Raw genomic sequence first — 13,771 nt, 5'->3', positions numbered from 1 at the left:
AGCTCAGTCTCAACATGAAATATCAGATGTGGATAATTGAGATTAGCCCTTGTGCCTGACGACCCAACCTAGGCCCTTGACATCTGTCAAAAGATTCATCTGATCCTCAGGGAAGGAGGTGAATTTCAGCTTTGTGCAGAATAGCTTGGTTTGATATTAAAAAGCCAAAGTCTGGTTCACTGCAATTAGCTTCCATTCTGGGCAATCTCGTATATTTCCTTTTTACACGTTCCAGGAGTTGCCCAATTCTCTGTCTGGGATCTGTACCTCTGGAAGGTGGTGAGCAGATGAAATTTCACTGTCTGAATTCCTCAAGGTGTATGCTTCCTGTGGTAAACCACTGTATTGCATTGTGTTGTGTTGTTACAGCCTGGGCTTGTCCCGGCTGGCTCCGCCTGTGGCTCCTCCCCTCGGCTCATGTATAAAAGTGGCTGGTCCCCGCCTCCGACCCAGTTCGGGTCCAGAGGCAGGAGGCTTGCTGTTTAGTGTATTAAAGCCTCAGTTGCGTTCATCACTCGTCATGTGTTTATTGATGGCATATCGCTTCCGTTGCATTGTTACATAGAATTCCTGTAAACCTTACCGGTTGGAGACTGCTACAGTCTGTGCAATGTGGGTTGATTAATGGTTTGTCAGCTTGTGTTTTTGGTGTTAATTAAATACAGCTAATTCACTAATGTCCCTTTTGGTGACGGGGGCTGAGGGGTTGGGGGGGGAGAGGGGGGAGGTGATTGGTGGTGGGGGGAAAGGGGTATGAAAACCCTGCCAATCTTACCCAGTCTGCTCCAGTCACATTAACATGGTTAACTGCCCTCTGATGTTGTCTATCAAAGTCCTCCACTGTATTGGGCAGATCATCATTGTCTTCTCGGGGTGGCTAGGGGGTAGGCAGAAGGTGCTGGTTCCAATGGTAGCCTCATCCCAGGGGTGAATTTTTCTCACAAAGAATCACCAACAGATTTATTCTCTTTCTGAGATTGGGGAGCATCCTGTGAATCACCTGGTGTTGTCAGTCTTCACCCTGAACCCATGTGCTTGAAAAATCTTCCATTCATTTAACTGCCATGGAAACGTGCTCACTGAAGCTGCCCCGGATTACATGGGTCCCACACCACTCACTGTTCTTTCAGTCAATGCAGCAAGTTAGAAATGTGCTGCTGTTTCACAAAAGATCCGAGTTTTGGTCATCCCCCCAGTTGGAAACATTGTCTTTTTCACATTTGTGTCAGTTGCTCACTTTTTTACCGAGAGAAGAGAAGACATAGAACGAATGGCAGAAGGAGGCCATTCGGCCCATCGAGTCTGCACTGACCCACTTAAGCCCTCTTCCACCCTATCCCTGTAACCCAATAACCACTCCTAACCTTTTGGACACTACGGGCAATTTCTCACGGCCAATCCACCTAACCTGCACATCTTTGGACTGTGGGAGGAAACCGGAACACCCGGAGGAAACCCACGCAGACACGGGGAAAACGTGCAGACTCCGCACAGACAGTGACCCAGTGGGGAATCGTACCTGGGACCCTGGCGCTGTGAAGCCACAGTGCTAACCACTGTGCTACCGTGCTGTCCAAGATCCTCGTTTGTCAATTTGACCCTCATGGGAATAAAGACTTGCTGATCAATGTATCCTTCCTTGCAGTTCGCAGATAGATGGCAGCCGTGGCCGTGAGTAGCATATTCTTTTTTTGCAAGTGGCTGCACGCCCCACTGCAGTGACTACAGCACCTACACTGCAGGGCCTGCTGTCATTCAGGGGATGTGGAATGGAGGCCGTGGCTTCTCTCAAGTGGATATAAAAGATTCCATGGCAGAATTAAAAGAGCAGGAATGTGTCGTTGCCACCATTCCTTCCTTGGTCAACTTCTAAAACAGCCTATTGGCTCATTTACCACATTGCTGGTTGTGGGAGCTTGCTGTGCATAATGCCACATGTCCTTGTTTCTCGCCCTTACTGAATTGAATCTTGCTGGCACTCTGACCTGTGTGACAGAGCCTTGGCCTGAGCGATACAGTCTCTACGGCCCTAAATCACTACCATGAAGTTTGCAATTTATCCAATTTGTCACTTCCCAGCATCCAGCTGTCCTCCACTCATACTGAGTGAGTCGAAGGTGCCGTCCCTTGGATGTGAGATTAAGCTCAGGACCCATCTGCGCTCTCGTATGTATAAATCCCATGACACTATTTCTAAGACAAGCAGGAGACTTCTCCCTGGGGCCCTGGCCAATATCTACCCTTCAATCAACATCACAAAACCTGGCCTTTGGATCTTGCTGTGTGCAAATTGGCAGCCCTGCTCCAACATTACTACAACAGCTTGCATTAAGCTTGTGTCTCTGTGCTAAGCCCCTGCATCTATCCTTTCAGACAAGTTAATGGGTCACTCTATGGTAAATGTTAATTGTACTTCGTGCCTCGGTGATGTGCAATCCTCTATGTGTGCAGGGGTTTATTTAAAGTTTGTGCACATGGTTCCAGTTTTGTTGCTTCAGTTTAGTTCAGTTTCTCTGTAATCACAGCCAGGCGCGACTATCAGCACAGCGAACAATCAACAGACATACATAATCAAACATTGAGCAACTGAATACATTACTATTCGAATAGAGGGTGCGAGGGGTGATTTTTTTAAACCATTAATGGCCCCATAAAACACTCACCCTTTGAGGGATGAATTATTCCCATGTACCTTGTCTTTTTAAAGTCTGACTTTTCACAAGTCAGCGTAGGTTTTGACGCAATAGTCTATGAATCCTTAATCATTTGGTGCTGTGCCTTACAACACAACAGCAAAATCTTGCAGGTGCTGGAAATGTGAACTAAAACCATAAGACATAGGAGCAGAATTAGGCCACTCGGCCCATCGAGTCTGCTCCGCCATTCAATCATGGCTGATATTTTTATCATGCCCATTCTCCTGCCTTCTCCCCATAACCGCTGGTCTCCTTATTAATCACGAACCTACCTATCTCTGTCTTAAAGACACTCTGATTTGGCCTCCACAGCCTTCTGCGGCAAAGAGTTCCACAGATTCACCACCCTCTGGCTGAAGAAATTCCTCCTCATCTCTGTTTTAAAGGATCGTCCCTTTAGTCTGAGATTGTGTCCTCGGGTACTAGTTTTTTCGACTAGTGGAAACATCCTCTCCACGTCCACTCTATCCAGGTCTCGCAGATTCCTATAAATTTCAATGAGATCCTCCCTCATCCTTCTAAACTCCGAGTACAGACCCAGACTCCTCAACCATTCCTCATACGACAAGCTCTTTATTCCAGGGATTATACTTGTGAACCTCCCCTGGACCCTTTCCAAGGCCAGCACATCCTTCCTTAGATACAGGGCCCAAAACTACTCACAATACTCCAAATGGGGCTGACCAGAGCCTTGTACAGCCTCAGAAGTGCATCCCTGGTCTTGTATTCTAGCCCTCTCGACATGAATGCTAACATTGCATTTGCCTTCCTAACTGCCGACTGAACCTGCACGTTAACCTTAAGAGAATCCTGAACAAGGTCTCCCAAGTCCCTTTGTGCTTCTGATTTCCGAAGCATTTCCCCATTTAGAAAATAGTCTATGCCTCCATTTCTCCTTCCAAAGTGCATAACCTCACACTTTTCCACATTGTATTCCATCTGCCACTTCGTTGCCCACTCTCCTAGCCTGTCCAAATCCTTCTGCAGCCTGCCTACTTCCTCAATACTACCTATCCTTCTACAGGGACGGGATGCTCCGATAATAGGGCTAAGAGTTGACGCCGTCGTAAACGCTGGAGCGTTTTACTACGGCGTCATCTGGCCGCTAGGAGCAGCGATCCCCCAATGGGCCCCAGCATGGCCGGTGCGGATCCGCGCATGCGCGTGGGTTGCCATCTCCGCGCCGGCCCCCGGGCAATATGGCGGAGCCTTACAGGGCCCATCGCGGAGGAACATAGGCCCCTCCATGGAATAGGCCCGCCCGCCGATCGGTAGCCCCCGATCACGGGCCTGGCCACTGTGTAGGCCCCCCCCTCCCCTGGAGTCAGATACCCGCTTCCCCCTCCCAACCAGGATGGTCTCCGCAAACAAAACGGCGAGGTCCCGCCGGGTAGGACCACATGCGAACAACGCCGGCGGGAGTCGGCGGGCACTCGGCTCGTCAAGCGCGGAGAATCGCGGGGGGGGGGGGGGGTGGGGGGGGGGGTGTGCATAGTGGCCCCAACCGGCGTCACGGCCTGGCGTCGGAGCATCGGCGGCCTGGCGTTGAAGCGGCGTCGCGGGATTCGCGCCCCCCCCCCGGCGATTCTCCAAACCGGCGCCGGATCGGAGACTCCCGCCCCAGGGCCGGGATTCTCTGCTACCTGGTGGGGCGGGCTGTCCCGGCGGCGAGGAGCGGCGTGAACCACTCTGGCGTCGGGCCGCCCGGAAAGTGCAGAATCCTCCGCACCTTCCGGGGCTAGGCCGGCCCCGGCGGGGCTGGCGCCGTATCAACTCGCAGCGAAGGGCCTCCGCCGGCCGGCTGGAGTTGCCGCATGCGCTGGAGCGCTAGCGTGTACTGGCGTGATCACAGCGCATGCGCAGGGGGTTCTTCTCCGTGCCGGCCATGGCGGACCGTTACAGCGGCCGGCGCGGAGTGAAAGGTTGCCCCCGCGGCACTGGCCCGCCCACAGGTTGGTGGGCCCCGATCGCAGGCCAGGCCATCGTGGGGGCACCCCCAGGGGCCAGATCCCCCCGCGACCCCCCGAGGACCCCACCGGCCGCCCACAGAGCTAGGTCCCGCCAGTAAGAACCAGGTCTAATTTATGCCGGCGGGACTGGTCAAAAACGGGCGCCCACTCGGCCCATTGCGGAGCGGAGAATCGCCGGGGGGGGGGGTCACTGCCTCAGGCCCCCGAGGCGATTCTCCCGCCCGGTGGGGGGGGTTGTCGGAGAATCCCTCTCCGGACCTTTGTATCATTTGCAAACTTAGCAGGGTTTATCCTTGATTATTAAACATATTCTCCAGCTACGGTTAGTATTCATATTCTCTGAGGCCTCCTCGTTCGAAAGGGGAGCTCCTCCTCGTTCAAAGGTGGGGACCACGCTTCACTGCTCATTAAATCGGTATCAAGATAATCGTCCAATAACTGGGACCGTGCAGTGGGATCCTCATCCTTAAACTAGAAGTCTCTGATCTCTATTTAAAAGTTATTTTAATGGACTGTGTCTGTCTCGCATTCATTCCCAGATATTAAGTTAAATGCAACACACTAATAAGTGTCACTGATGGTGGGGTTCATTGATGCTACTTTGTTCCTGTCCACGCAGTGGTTTGAGTCTGATTGAAAAGCTGTCTGGCTGGTTCATGTATGGGATGATTTAACCGATGTCAGTAATTCAGCTGACCGATTTTGAACTGACTTTTCTGTAAAAAATACAACATCCTGGGAAATTGTTCCCAATTAAAAATTTCACTCGCCTGTCTGAGGGGAAACGTGGAGCTGGATTTCCGTTCCAGCGGCTAAGTGTCGGCTTGAACGGAGAATTCGCAGCTGTTTTACGATGCACAAATCGTCACTGACCCTCTGGGACTGGTGATGGGCGAGCAGCGGCGCCGGGTGAAATCCCTGGCTCCCCTGCCGAAAACGGCTGGACACTGGCCGGGTCTCTGGTCGTGCATGCGCACGGTGACGACCTGCATCGGTTGCGCCGTACAACATGGTGCCAGCCGTGCGCGGACCTGACCCGCCATCCGCGACCCCCAAGGCCACCCCATGGCCACCCCCCCATCAGCTCCCCCAGCCCTCACGGAAGCCCCCCCCCCCCCGGCCAGCGTCATGGATCCTGGCCGAGTGTGGTGGTGCACGACAGTCCGCAGCCGGCAAGCCGGGTACCTGACCGCTGAGACCACACGTGTCCCGCGCCGTCGGGAACTCGGCCCATCGGGGCGGAGCATTGTGGCAGGGCCTGCCGATGACACGCCAACATCATTGCAGCAGCGCGCGACACGATGTTACCATGTAGGAGTGGGAGGAGCAGGGCTGACCGGCGCACAACCGACACGGCCCCGATTTGGGCGTCGGAGTTGATTCTCCGCCCGATCGCCGATTACAAAATCGGCGCTGGCTACGGAGAATCACGCCCATGAAGCGTGATTCAGAGACCGCTGTGCGCCTGGTGCAGATCCGCGAGCTCTGGGTGCAGATCCAGGAGCTCCGGGTGCAGATCCGTGGACTCCGGGTGCAGATCGGGGGGTCTGGGTGCAGATCCGTGGACTCCGGGTGCAGATCCAGGAGCTCCGGGTGCAGATCCGGGAGCTCCGGCTGCAGATCCGCGAGCTCCGGGTGTAGATCCGTGAGCTCCGGGTGCAGATCCGCGAGCTCCGGGTGCAGATCCGTGAACTCCGTGTGCAGATCCGCGAGCTCCGGGTGCAGATCCGGGAGCTCCGGGTGCAGATCCGGGAGCTCCGGGTGCAGATCCGCGAGCTCCGGGTGCAGATCCGGGAGCTCCGGGTGCAGATCCGGGAGCTCCGGGAGCAGATCCAGGAGCTCCGGGTGCAGATCCGCGAGCTCCGGGTGCAGATCCGCGATCTCTGGGTGCAGGTCCGGGAGCTCCGGGTGCAGATCCGCGAGCTCCGGCTGCAGATCCGCGAGCTCCGGGTGCAGATCCGGGAGCTCCGGGTGCAGATCCGCGAGCTCCGGCTGCAGATCCGCGAGCTCCGGGTGCAGATCCGCGAACTCCGGGTGCAGATCCGCGAACTCCGGGTGCAGATCTGCGAGCTCCGGGTGGAGATCCGCGACCTCCGGCTGCAGATCCGCGAGCTCCGGGTGCAGATCCGCGAGCTCCGGGTGCAGATCCGGGAGCTCTGGGTGCAGATCCGCGAACTCCGGGTGCAGATCCGCGAACTCCGGGTGCAGATCCGCGAGCTCCGGGTGCAGATCCGGGAGCTCCGGGTGCAGATCCGCGAACTCCGGGTGGAGATCCGCGAGCTCCGGGTGCAGATCCGCGAACTCCGGGTGCAGATCCGCGAGCTCCGGGTGCAGATCCGCGAACTCCGGGTGCAGATCCGCGAACTCCGGGTGCAGATCCGCGAGCTCCGGGTGCAGATCCGCGAGCTCCGGGTGCAGATCCGCGAGCTCCGGGTGCAGATCCGCGAGCTCCGGGTGCAGATCCGTGAACTCCGGGTGCAGATCCGCGAGCTCCGGGTGCAGATCCGTGAACTCCGGGTGCAGATCCGCGAGCTCCGGGTGCAGATCCGGGAGCTCCGGGTGCAGATCCGCGAGCTCCGGGTGCAGATCCGCGAGCTCCGGGTGCAGATCCGCGATCTCCGGGTGCAGATCCGCGAGCTCCGGGTGCAGATCCGCGAACTCCGTGTGCAGGTCCGCGAGCTCCGGGTGCAGGTCCGCGAGCTCCGGGTGCAGATCCGCGAGCTCCGGGTGCAGATCCGCGAGCTCCGGGTGCAGATCCGCGAGCTCCGGGTGCAGATCCGGGAGCTCCGGGTGCAGATCCGGGAGCTCCGGGTGCAGATCCGCGAGCTCCGGGTGCAGATCCGCGAGCTCCGGGTGCAGATCCGTGAACTCCGGTTGCAGATCCGCGAGCTCCGGGTGCAGATCCGGGAGCTCCGGGTGCAGATCCGCGAGCTCTGGGTGCAGGTCCGGGAGCTCCGGGTGCAGATCCGTGAACTCCGGGTGCAGATCCGCGAGCTCCGGGTGCAGATCCGGGAGCTCCGGGTGCAGATCCGCGAGCTCCGGGTGCAGATCCGCGAGCTCCGGGTGCAGATCCGCGAGCTCCGGGTGCAGATCCGCGAGCTCCGGGTGCAGATCCGTGAACTCCGGGTGCAGATCCGCGAGCTCCGGGTGCAGATCCGGGAGCTCCGGGTGCAGATCCGCGAGCTCCGGGTGCAGATCCGCGAGCTCCGGGTGCAGATCCGCGAGCTCCGGGTGCAGATCCGCGAGCTCCGGGTGCAGATCCGCGAGCTCCGGGTGCAGATCCGCGAGCTCCGGGTGCAGATCCACGAGCTCTGGGTGCAGATCCGTGGACTCCGGGTGCAGATCCACGAGCTCCGGGTGCAGATCCGCGAACTCCGGGTGCAGATCCAGGAGCTCCGGCTGCAGATCCGCGAACTCCGGGTGCAGATCCGGGAGCTCCGGGTGCAGATCCACGAGCTCCGGGTGCAGATCCGCGAGCTCCGGGTGCAGATCCGCGATCTCCGGGTGCAGATCCGCGAACTCCGGGTTCCAGGATCCCAGGAAGATGAGGGCCTACTCCTCACGTTTCCGTGGAGCTCCATTACAACATTGCAGCAGATGTCAGTGTGAGAGCAAGGTGTAGAATTAGAACGACAGACTGCTGGGAGCTGAGGGTCAGGATTTACTGTAACAAAGATGTTCTGCAAATTGGCCACCCCGGGAGCTAACGGTCAGTCCAGTGCTGTGCCGAGTGCCGCTGACGCTGTTTTAGCCGACACTTAACTCCTGACCTGCCACATCTGGTTTGCCCGTTTACCTAAGGGCTGGAACTGTGGTTTATAACTTCCTGGGGCTGGAGGGGAACGGAATGAGAAAAGAAACGTAAAAAGAGATGGCCAGAGAAAGTGAAACATCTTGTGATGTTGTTACATCAGCAATTTAGTATTGGTGCTAAAGTTATCAGATTTGGTCCATTCCTTGGTTGTGCGTAAAGTTAGTCCAATTGGATTGGCCGACTTTTCACCACATATGTGTTCCTAAGCCACTTCGGACTGAAAGGCCGCAGCTTGATTCTCACTAAATAGGCTGATCGTTGTATCAGAAAGTTGCGATGAATGTAGAAATTGATATATATTATATTTCATATTTCATATTCGTGGCAGTAAAGTTATTAAAAACCCTAGTTTAAAATACATACAGGCAATGTGTCTACTAAAGCTGTAATTAAGGAGTCATAAAAGGTGAGGTAACGATTGATTTTTTAACCATTTGTTTACAGACAGGCAGCTAATGGGATATTGTTTTGATTGCTGGAGATTCCCTGGAGTGTAGATAATTTATGAGGGATTGGATCTCGTCCTAGCTAGGCCGATGAAGGAACACCTTTAGTGGGATACAGATGATGTAATTAGTGGGAGGAGCCAGGTCTGCTTGTTGTTTGCAGTTTTGCCAAATGCTGTTATGTTGAATAAAAGAGTCTGACCAGACAGAAGGATTTTCAGGCTATTCCTGAAAAGGGTCTTTCTCTCCAAAGATCTGCACAGTTAAGCAAGTAACCTGTTTTCTGAACTTTATTTATAAGTGGCATTTGAACTGGATCGGGTTGCTTCATTGGAATTAGTAATGGTTATAGATAGTATGTTACATTTTTTCTTTTGTTTAAAATTGTTTAATAATTATAAAGTTATTTCTGTACTGATAATGTGGTTAATTCTGTGTTTAAATTCAGTTTGTTTTAACATAAAGGTACCAATTGGTCGGAGTTTCCTGGGGTAAAGTATACTTTCCTCCAGTTTTACAAATAGAAAGTTGTTTGAGGTTTTCACCCGGTATCCTGACAGAAGTTGGGGTCTGGTCCGGTATCCTACCAAAGTGAAAGTTGGCTTTGATTGTCAACCTTCAACATCCAGTGAGTCTGTAGTATTTAGAATAGAACTGATTTCTCTGTAGCTAAGTTCTTCTGAGTGTATTTTGGCTAAGATTTATTATTTTATTGAATTATTATCAGAGTATAGGCAAGGTCAGCATTTATTACCAATCCCTAATTGCTCTCGAGAAGGTGGTGGTGAGCTGCCTTCTTGAACCACTGCAATCCATGTGGTGTAGGTACACCCACTGTGCTGTTAGGGAGGGAGTTCCAGGATGTTGCCCCAGCGACAGTGAAGAAACGGTGATATATTTCCACATCAGGGTGGTGAGTGACTTGGAGGGGAACCTCCAGGTGGTGGGGTTCCCAGGTATCTGCTGCTCTTGTCCTTCTGGATGGTAGAGGTCACGGGTTTGGAAGGTGAAAGGAACACCTTGACTAAATGGTCGGAGATCCACATTTTGCCTGCAAGGAAGTTTAACCCTTCTAATTATTTTTCATTCATCCTTTTATGCAGAGCGAAAGCAGAAGAAAGCAAAAGGCAGGGGTGAGAGGAAACGGAAGCGGGCCAGACCCAGAGATCACAAACAGTACGCCGTCCTTCAAGCTACAGAGAACTCTGACCAGTAAACGGACAGACCCATTTATTTACAAAGTGCATCAAGCCCCTCCACCCTCGTACACACCACACACCTTCGCAGTGCTGCTACTATTGGCCGTATCAGCGGCAAGCAACGAGAGAGCGAGCGAGAGAGAGACAGAGCGTGCACAAGCTTTGTTTTATGTAGACATTTTGTTTTGTCGTTTCCCCCCCGTTTGAGCTGAATGGAATGAGTTTGGCACATCGATGATGTTTACAAAGGTCGGTGGAGACCGATTGGTCCGACAAGCCGCCGTTAAAATGATAACTTCGATAAAACAACCAGGAAGTCCCTGCTTGAACAGGTGGAGAATGGGACTTGTTCCGTCTATTTATATGAAAGAAGACATTCTAACACAGGAAGAGGACTGTTCATTTAAGGCGTTTTTATTTTCTTTTATTATACATTCCAGAAAGACTGTCCCAGATGTGTGACTCCATGCGGAGCTACAATGTATAATCCTCAGCACAACTTTTATTGACAGTCGCTGAAATAAAATGCTTTCAACTGTATAAACCTCAAGCAATGAATATCTCCTCATTGCTTGACTGGCATGTTCACTGTGCTGAGTCTACCCATAATAAACGTATTTACTGTACATGTAAACATCCTATTGTGTCGACAATCTGCTTCATGATAGTTAGCAGTACTATCATCCTCCCCTACCTCCAAATGCAAGTTTGCATTTTGTGGAATTAGACTGGCGCACATCAAGAAATGCTGTAGCGATTCATTTAATAGTTTGAACCCTGATTTAAACCCTAATGAATATTTAATAACCAAACCTGTTGTATATTTCATATCTCAAGGGCTAATGCAGAGATGACACTAGTTTAGTTTGTGTGTGAGTTTAATTGGTTTTATTCAGTGCTTTAAAATGTCTACTCCATGTGTCAGCTCTAGCTTTCATTTTTTTCTCTGTTTACTTTATTCGGAGTCCACACCCAGACCACAATCAGTGAGCATCAATAGTAAACGGACTCACATATTCAAACAAAACAATTGAACACGGCATGATTTCCTCATTGTAAAATTGCCGACGTTATTTTAACCTAAACCATCCTAAACAACAAACATTTGTACATTGAGTCATTTTTCAAGAGAAAACGAACATACAGAAATAGTCTTTGAGATATGACGGTCTCTGATGACTATGCTGAGGGGAAGAAGTGGTCCTGCAAGATCAACTTGATGAAGGGGATGGTCAACATCACAGTCGCTCACTGATGTATCCACATAATTACAGTCTTCAAATTCTCCTGGTCTGCTCGCTATCCAGCATCTTGCATCCCACTCCCACTGAGAAGCGTTGATCTACTTTGGTCCAAATGGAGATGATGTAAATTTGTGGATGTGACTTGGCCATTTTATGTAAACCCAGTTCCCGACTTCAATCGTGGTCTTTACCTCAGTGTCTGTTGAAGTAGCTGTTTCTTTACATCATCACTTTGCGGTTTCTTGTGCTTTTGCTCTCTCATTCGCATTGGTTGGACGTGACAGCCCAAGAATGGTTAGTGTCATGCAAAGGTTACAACCTATCACAGGTTTACTGGTGTCCTTAAGGATAGAGTGTGGGCTGGATCGACTTGTGAGAAGGAGGGTGTGAATGGATTGTTTAAATGTTTTCCCCTCTGCCGTGCTAGTTTTCAGACTGCTCTTTACCGCCCTGTCATGGCGTTCAATGCCACCATTCAGTTACGGATTGTATTGCGATGTCAGATGGTGACGAATTCCATAACTTGCTGGAAACTCTACGAATGGACTGGAAACAAACTGGTCCATTGTCTGCAGTGATCATCTCCGACAAACCCCATTGTGTAAACAACTTGTGTAGAATGTCAATAACTGAAGTGATGGGTATAGAATTTATGGGGATGTCTGCAATCTAGATAGAATCATAGAATTTACAGGGCACAAGGAGGCCATTCAGCCCAGCGAGTCTGCACCGGCCCTTGGAAAGGGCACCCCATTTAAGCCCACACCCCCACCCTATCCCCGTAACCCAGTAACCCCACCTAACCTTTTGGACGCTAAGGGGAAATTTAGCGTGGCCAATCCACCTAACCTGCACGGCTTTGGACTGTGGGAGGAAACGGGAGCACCCGGAAGAAACCCACGCACACACGGGGAGAACGTGCAGACTCCGCACAGACAGTCACCTGAGGCTGGAATTGAACCTGGGACCCTGGAGCTGTGAAGCGCCAGTGCTAACCACTGTGCCACCTTGCCGCCCACTAATCACGAAACATCAAGCACTGATTCTGAGGGGTTTTGGTTTAATTAATTAATAACAATAATGGCTTATTATCACAAGTAGTCTTCAACGAAGTTACTGTGAAAAGCCCCAAAATCCTTTCTTGGGGTGTTGGCAGCGCTGGCTAGGTTAGCATTCTTAATGTCCGTCCCTAATTGCCCTTGAGAAGGTGGTGATGACTTACCTTCATGAAGCGATGCAGTCCATGTGGTTAGTACACCCACTGTGCTGTTAGGGAGTGAGATCCAGAATTTTGCCCCAGCGACAGTGAAGGAACGTCCGATATATTTCCAAGTCAGGATGATGAGTGACTTGGAGGGGAACCTCCAGGTGGTGCTGCTCTTGTCCTGATGGATGATAGAGGTCACGGGGTTAGAAGGTGCTGTTGAAGGACTGTTGTCACGGTGTGTTGGTGTTGGAGGGAGTGAATGTTTGTGGAGGGAGTGCAATTAAGCGGATCGCTTTGCCCGAATGGTGTCGAGCTTCGAATGATGTTGGAGCTGCACTTTCTGAGGCAAGGGAGAGTATCCGATCATATCCCTGACTTATGCTTTGTGGATGGTGGACAAGGCTTTTTGGAGTCAGGAGGGGATTTATTCACTGCAGGGTTCCTAGCTTCTGACCTTATTTTGTAGCCACAGTATTTATTTTGCTAGTCCAGTTCAGTTTCGGTCAATGGATGTTGCTACTGGGGGATTCAGTGATGATAATGCCATTGAATGTCATGGGGCGATTTCTTGTCAGAGATGGTCATTGCCTGGCACTTGTGTGGCATGAATATTACTTGCTACTTGTCAACCCAAGCCTGGATATTGTCCTGGTCTTGCTGCATTTGGACATGGACTGCTTCAGTATGTGACGAGTCACAGTCTGGAACCTTGTGCAATCATCAGCGAACATCCCCACTTATGATCTTATGTTGGAGGGAAGATCATTGATGAAGCAGCTGAAGATGGTTGGGGCCCAGGACTGGCACTTCTCAAACCAGGAGTGCCATGATTCTGGGGTCAGTCGTAGAGAAGTGAGACACAGATTAACAGATTTCTCACTGAGTGGTGATCTATTGCTGACCACCAAATTGGTGTTTCACCTGAATAACACTCTGCTGTCCTTCACAGACCAGATGGAAAGGTGTTGCTGTAGAACTTTCCAGATAATTGCTGGAATTCTACGTCAATACAGTCATCCCCAAACAACGTGAGTTCATTCCACACTCTGTAACCTGTCTTCTATTTCAGAAGACCGCTTGATTTTTAGGTATCGTCTTACTTTTCAGTTCCTCTTCATAACAAGATTCATAGCTGTGTGCGAAATCATGTGATCCCATTGTCTTTAATGTTGCAACTTGTTTCACTGTCCCTCAC

The 13,771-nt window shown here is 51.8% G+C and overlaps 1 protein-coding gene across 2 annotated transcripts in view; it reads left to right on the top strand.

The window, feature by feature from the left end:
• The window catches only part of rspo2 (R-spondin 2), a 155,241-nt gene extending 144,478 nt beyond the window's left edge, over positions 1-10,763 (top strand). For both annotated transcript variants that reach the window (XM_072466875.1, XM_072466876.1), the window contains exon 5: positions 10,030-10,763. In XM_072466875.1, the coding sequence (XP_072322976.1) occupies positions 10,030-10,142 (113 nt within the window). In that variant the 3' untranslated portion in view covers positions 10,143-10,763. The remainder of the gene's footprint in view (positions 1-10,029) is intronic.
• Positions 10,764-13,771: the final 3,008 nt, after the last annotated feature.

Source organism: Scyliorhinus torazame, chromosome 11 (genome assembly GCF_047496885.1).
Source record: "Scyliorhinus torazame isolate Kashiwa2021f chromosome 11, sScyTor2.1, whole genome shotgun sequence".
In the NCBI taxonomy this organism is placed as follows: Eukaryota; Metazoa; Chordata; class Chondrichthyes; order Carcharhiniformes; family Scyliorhinidae; genus Scyliorhinus; species Scyliorhinus torazame.
The sequence above is the reverse complement of the archived record's forward strand: the minus strand, read 5'-3'. Positions and strand labels throughout refer to the sequence as shown.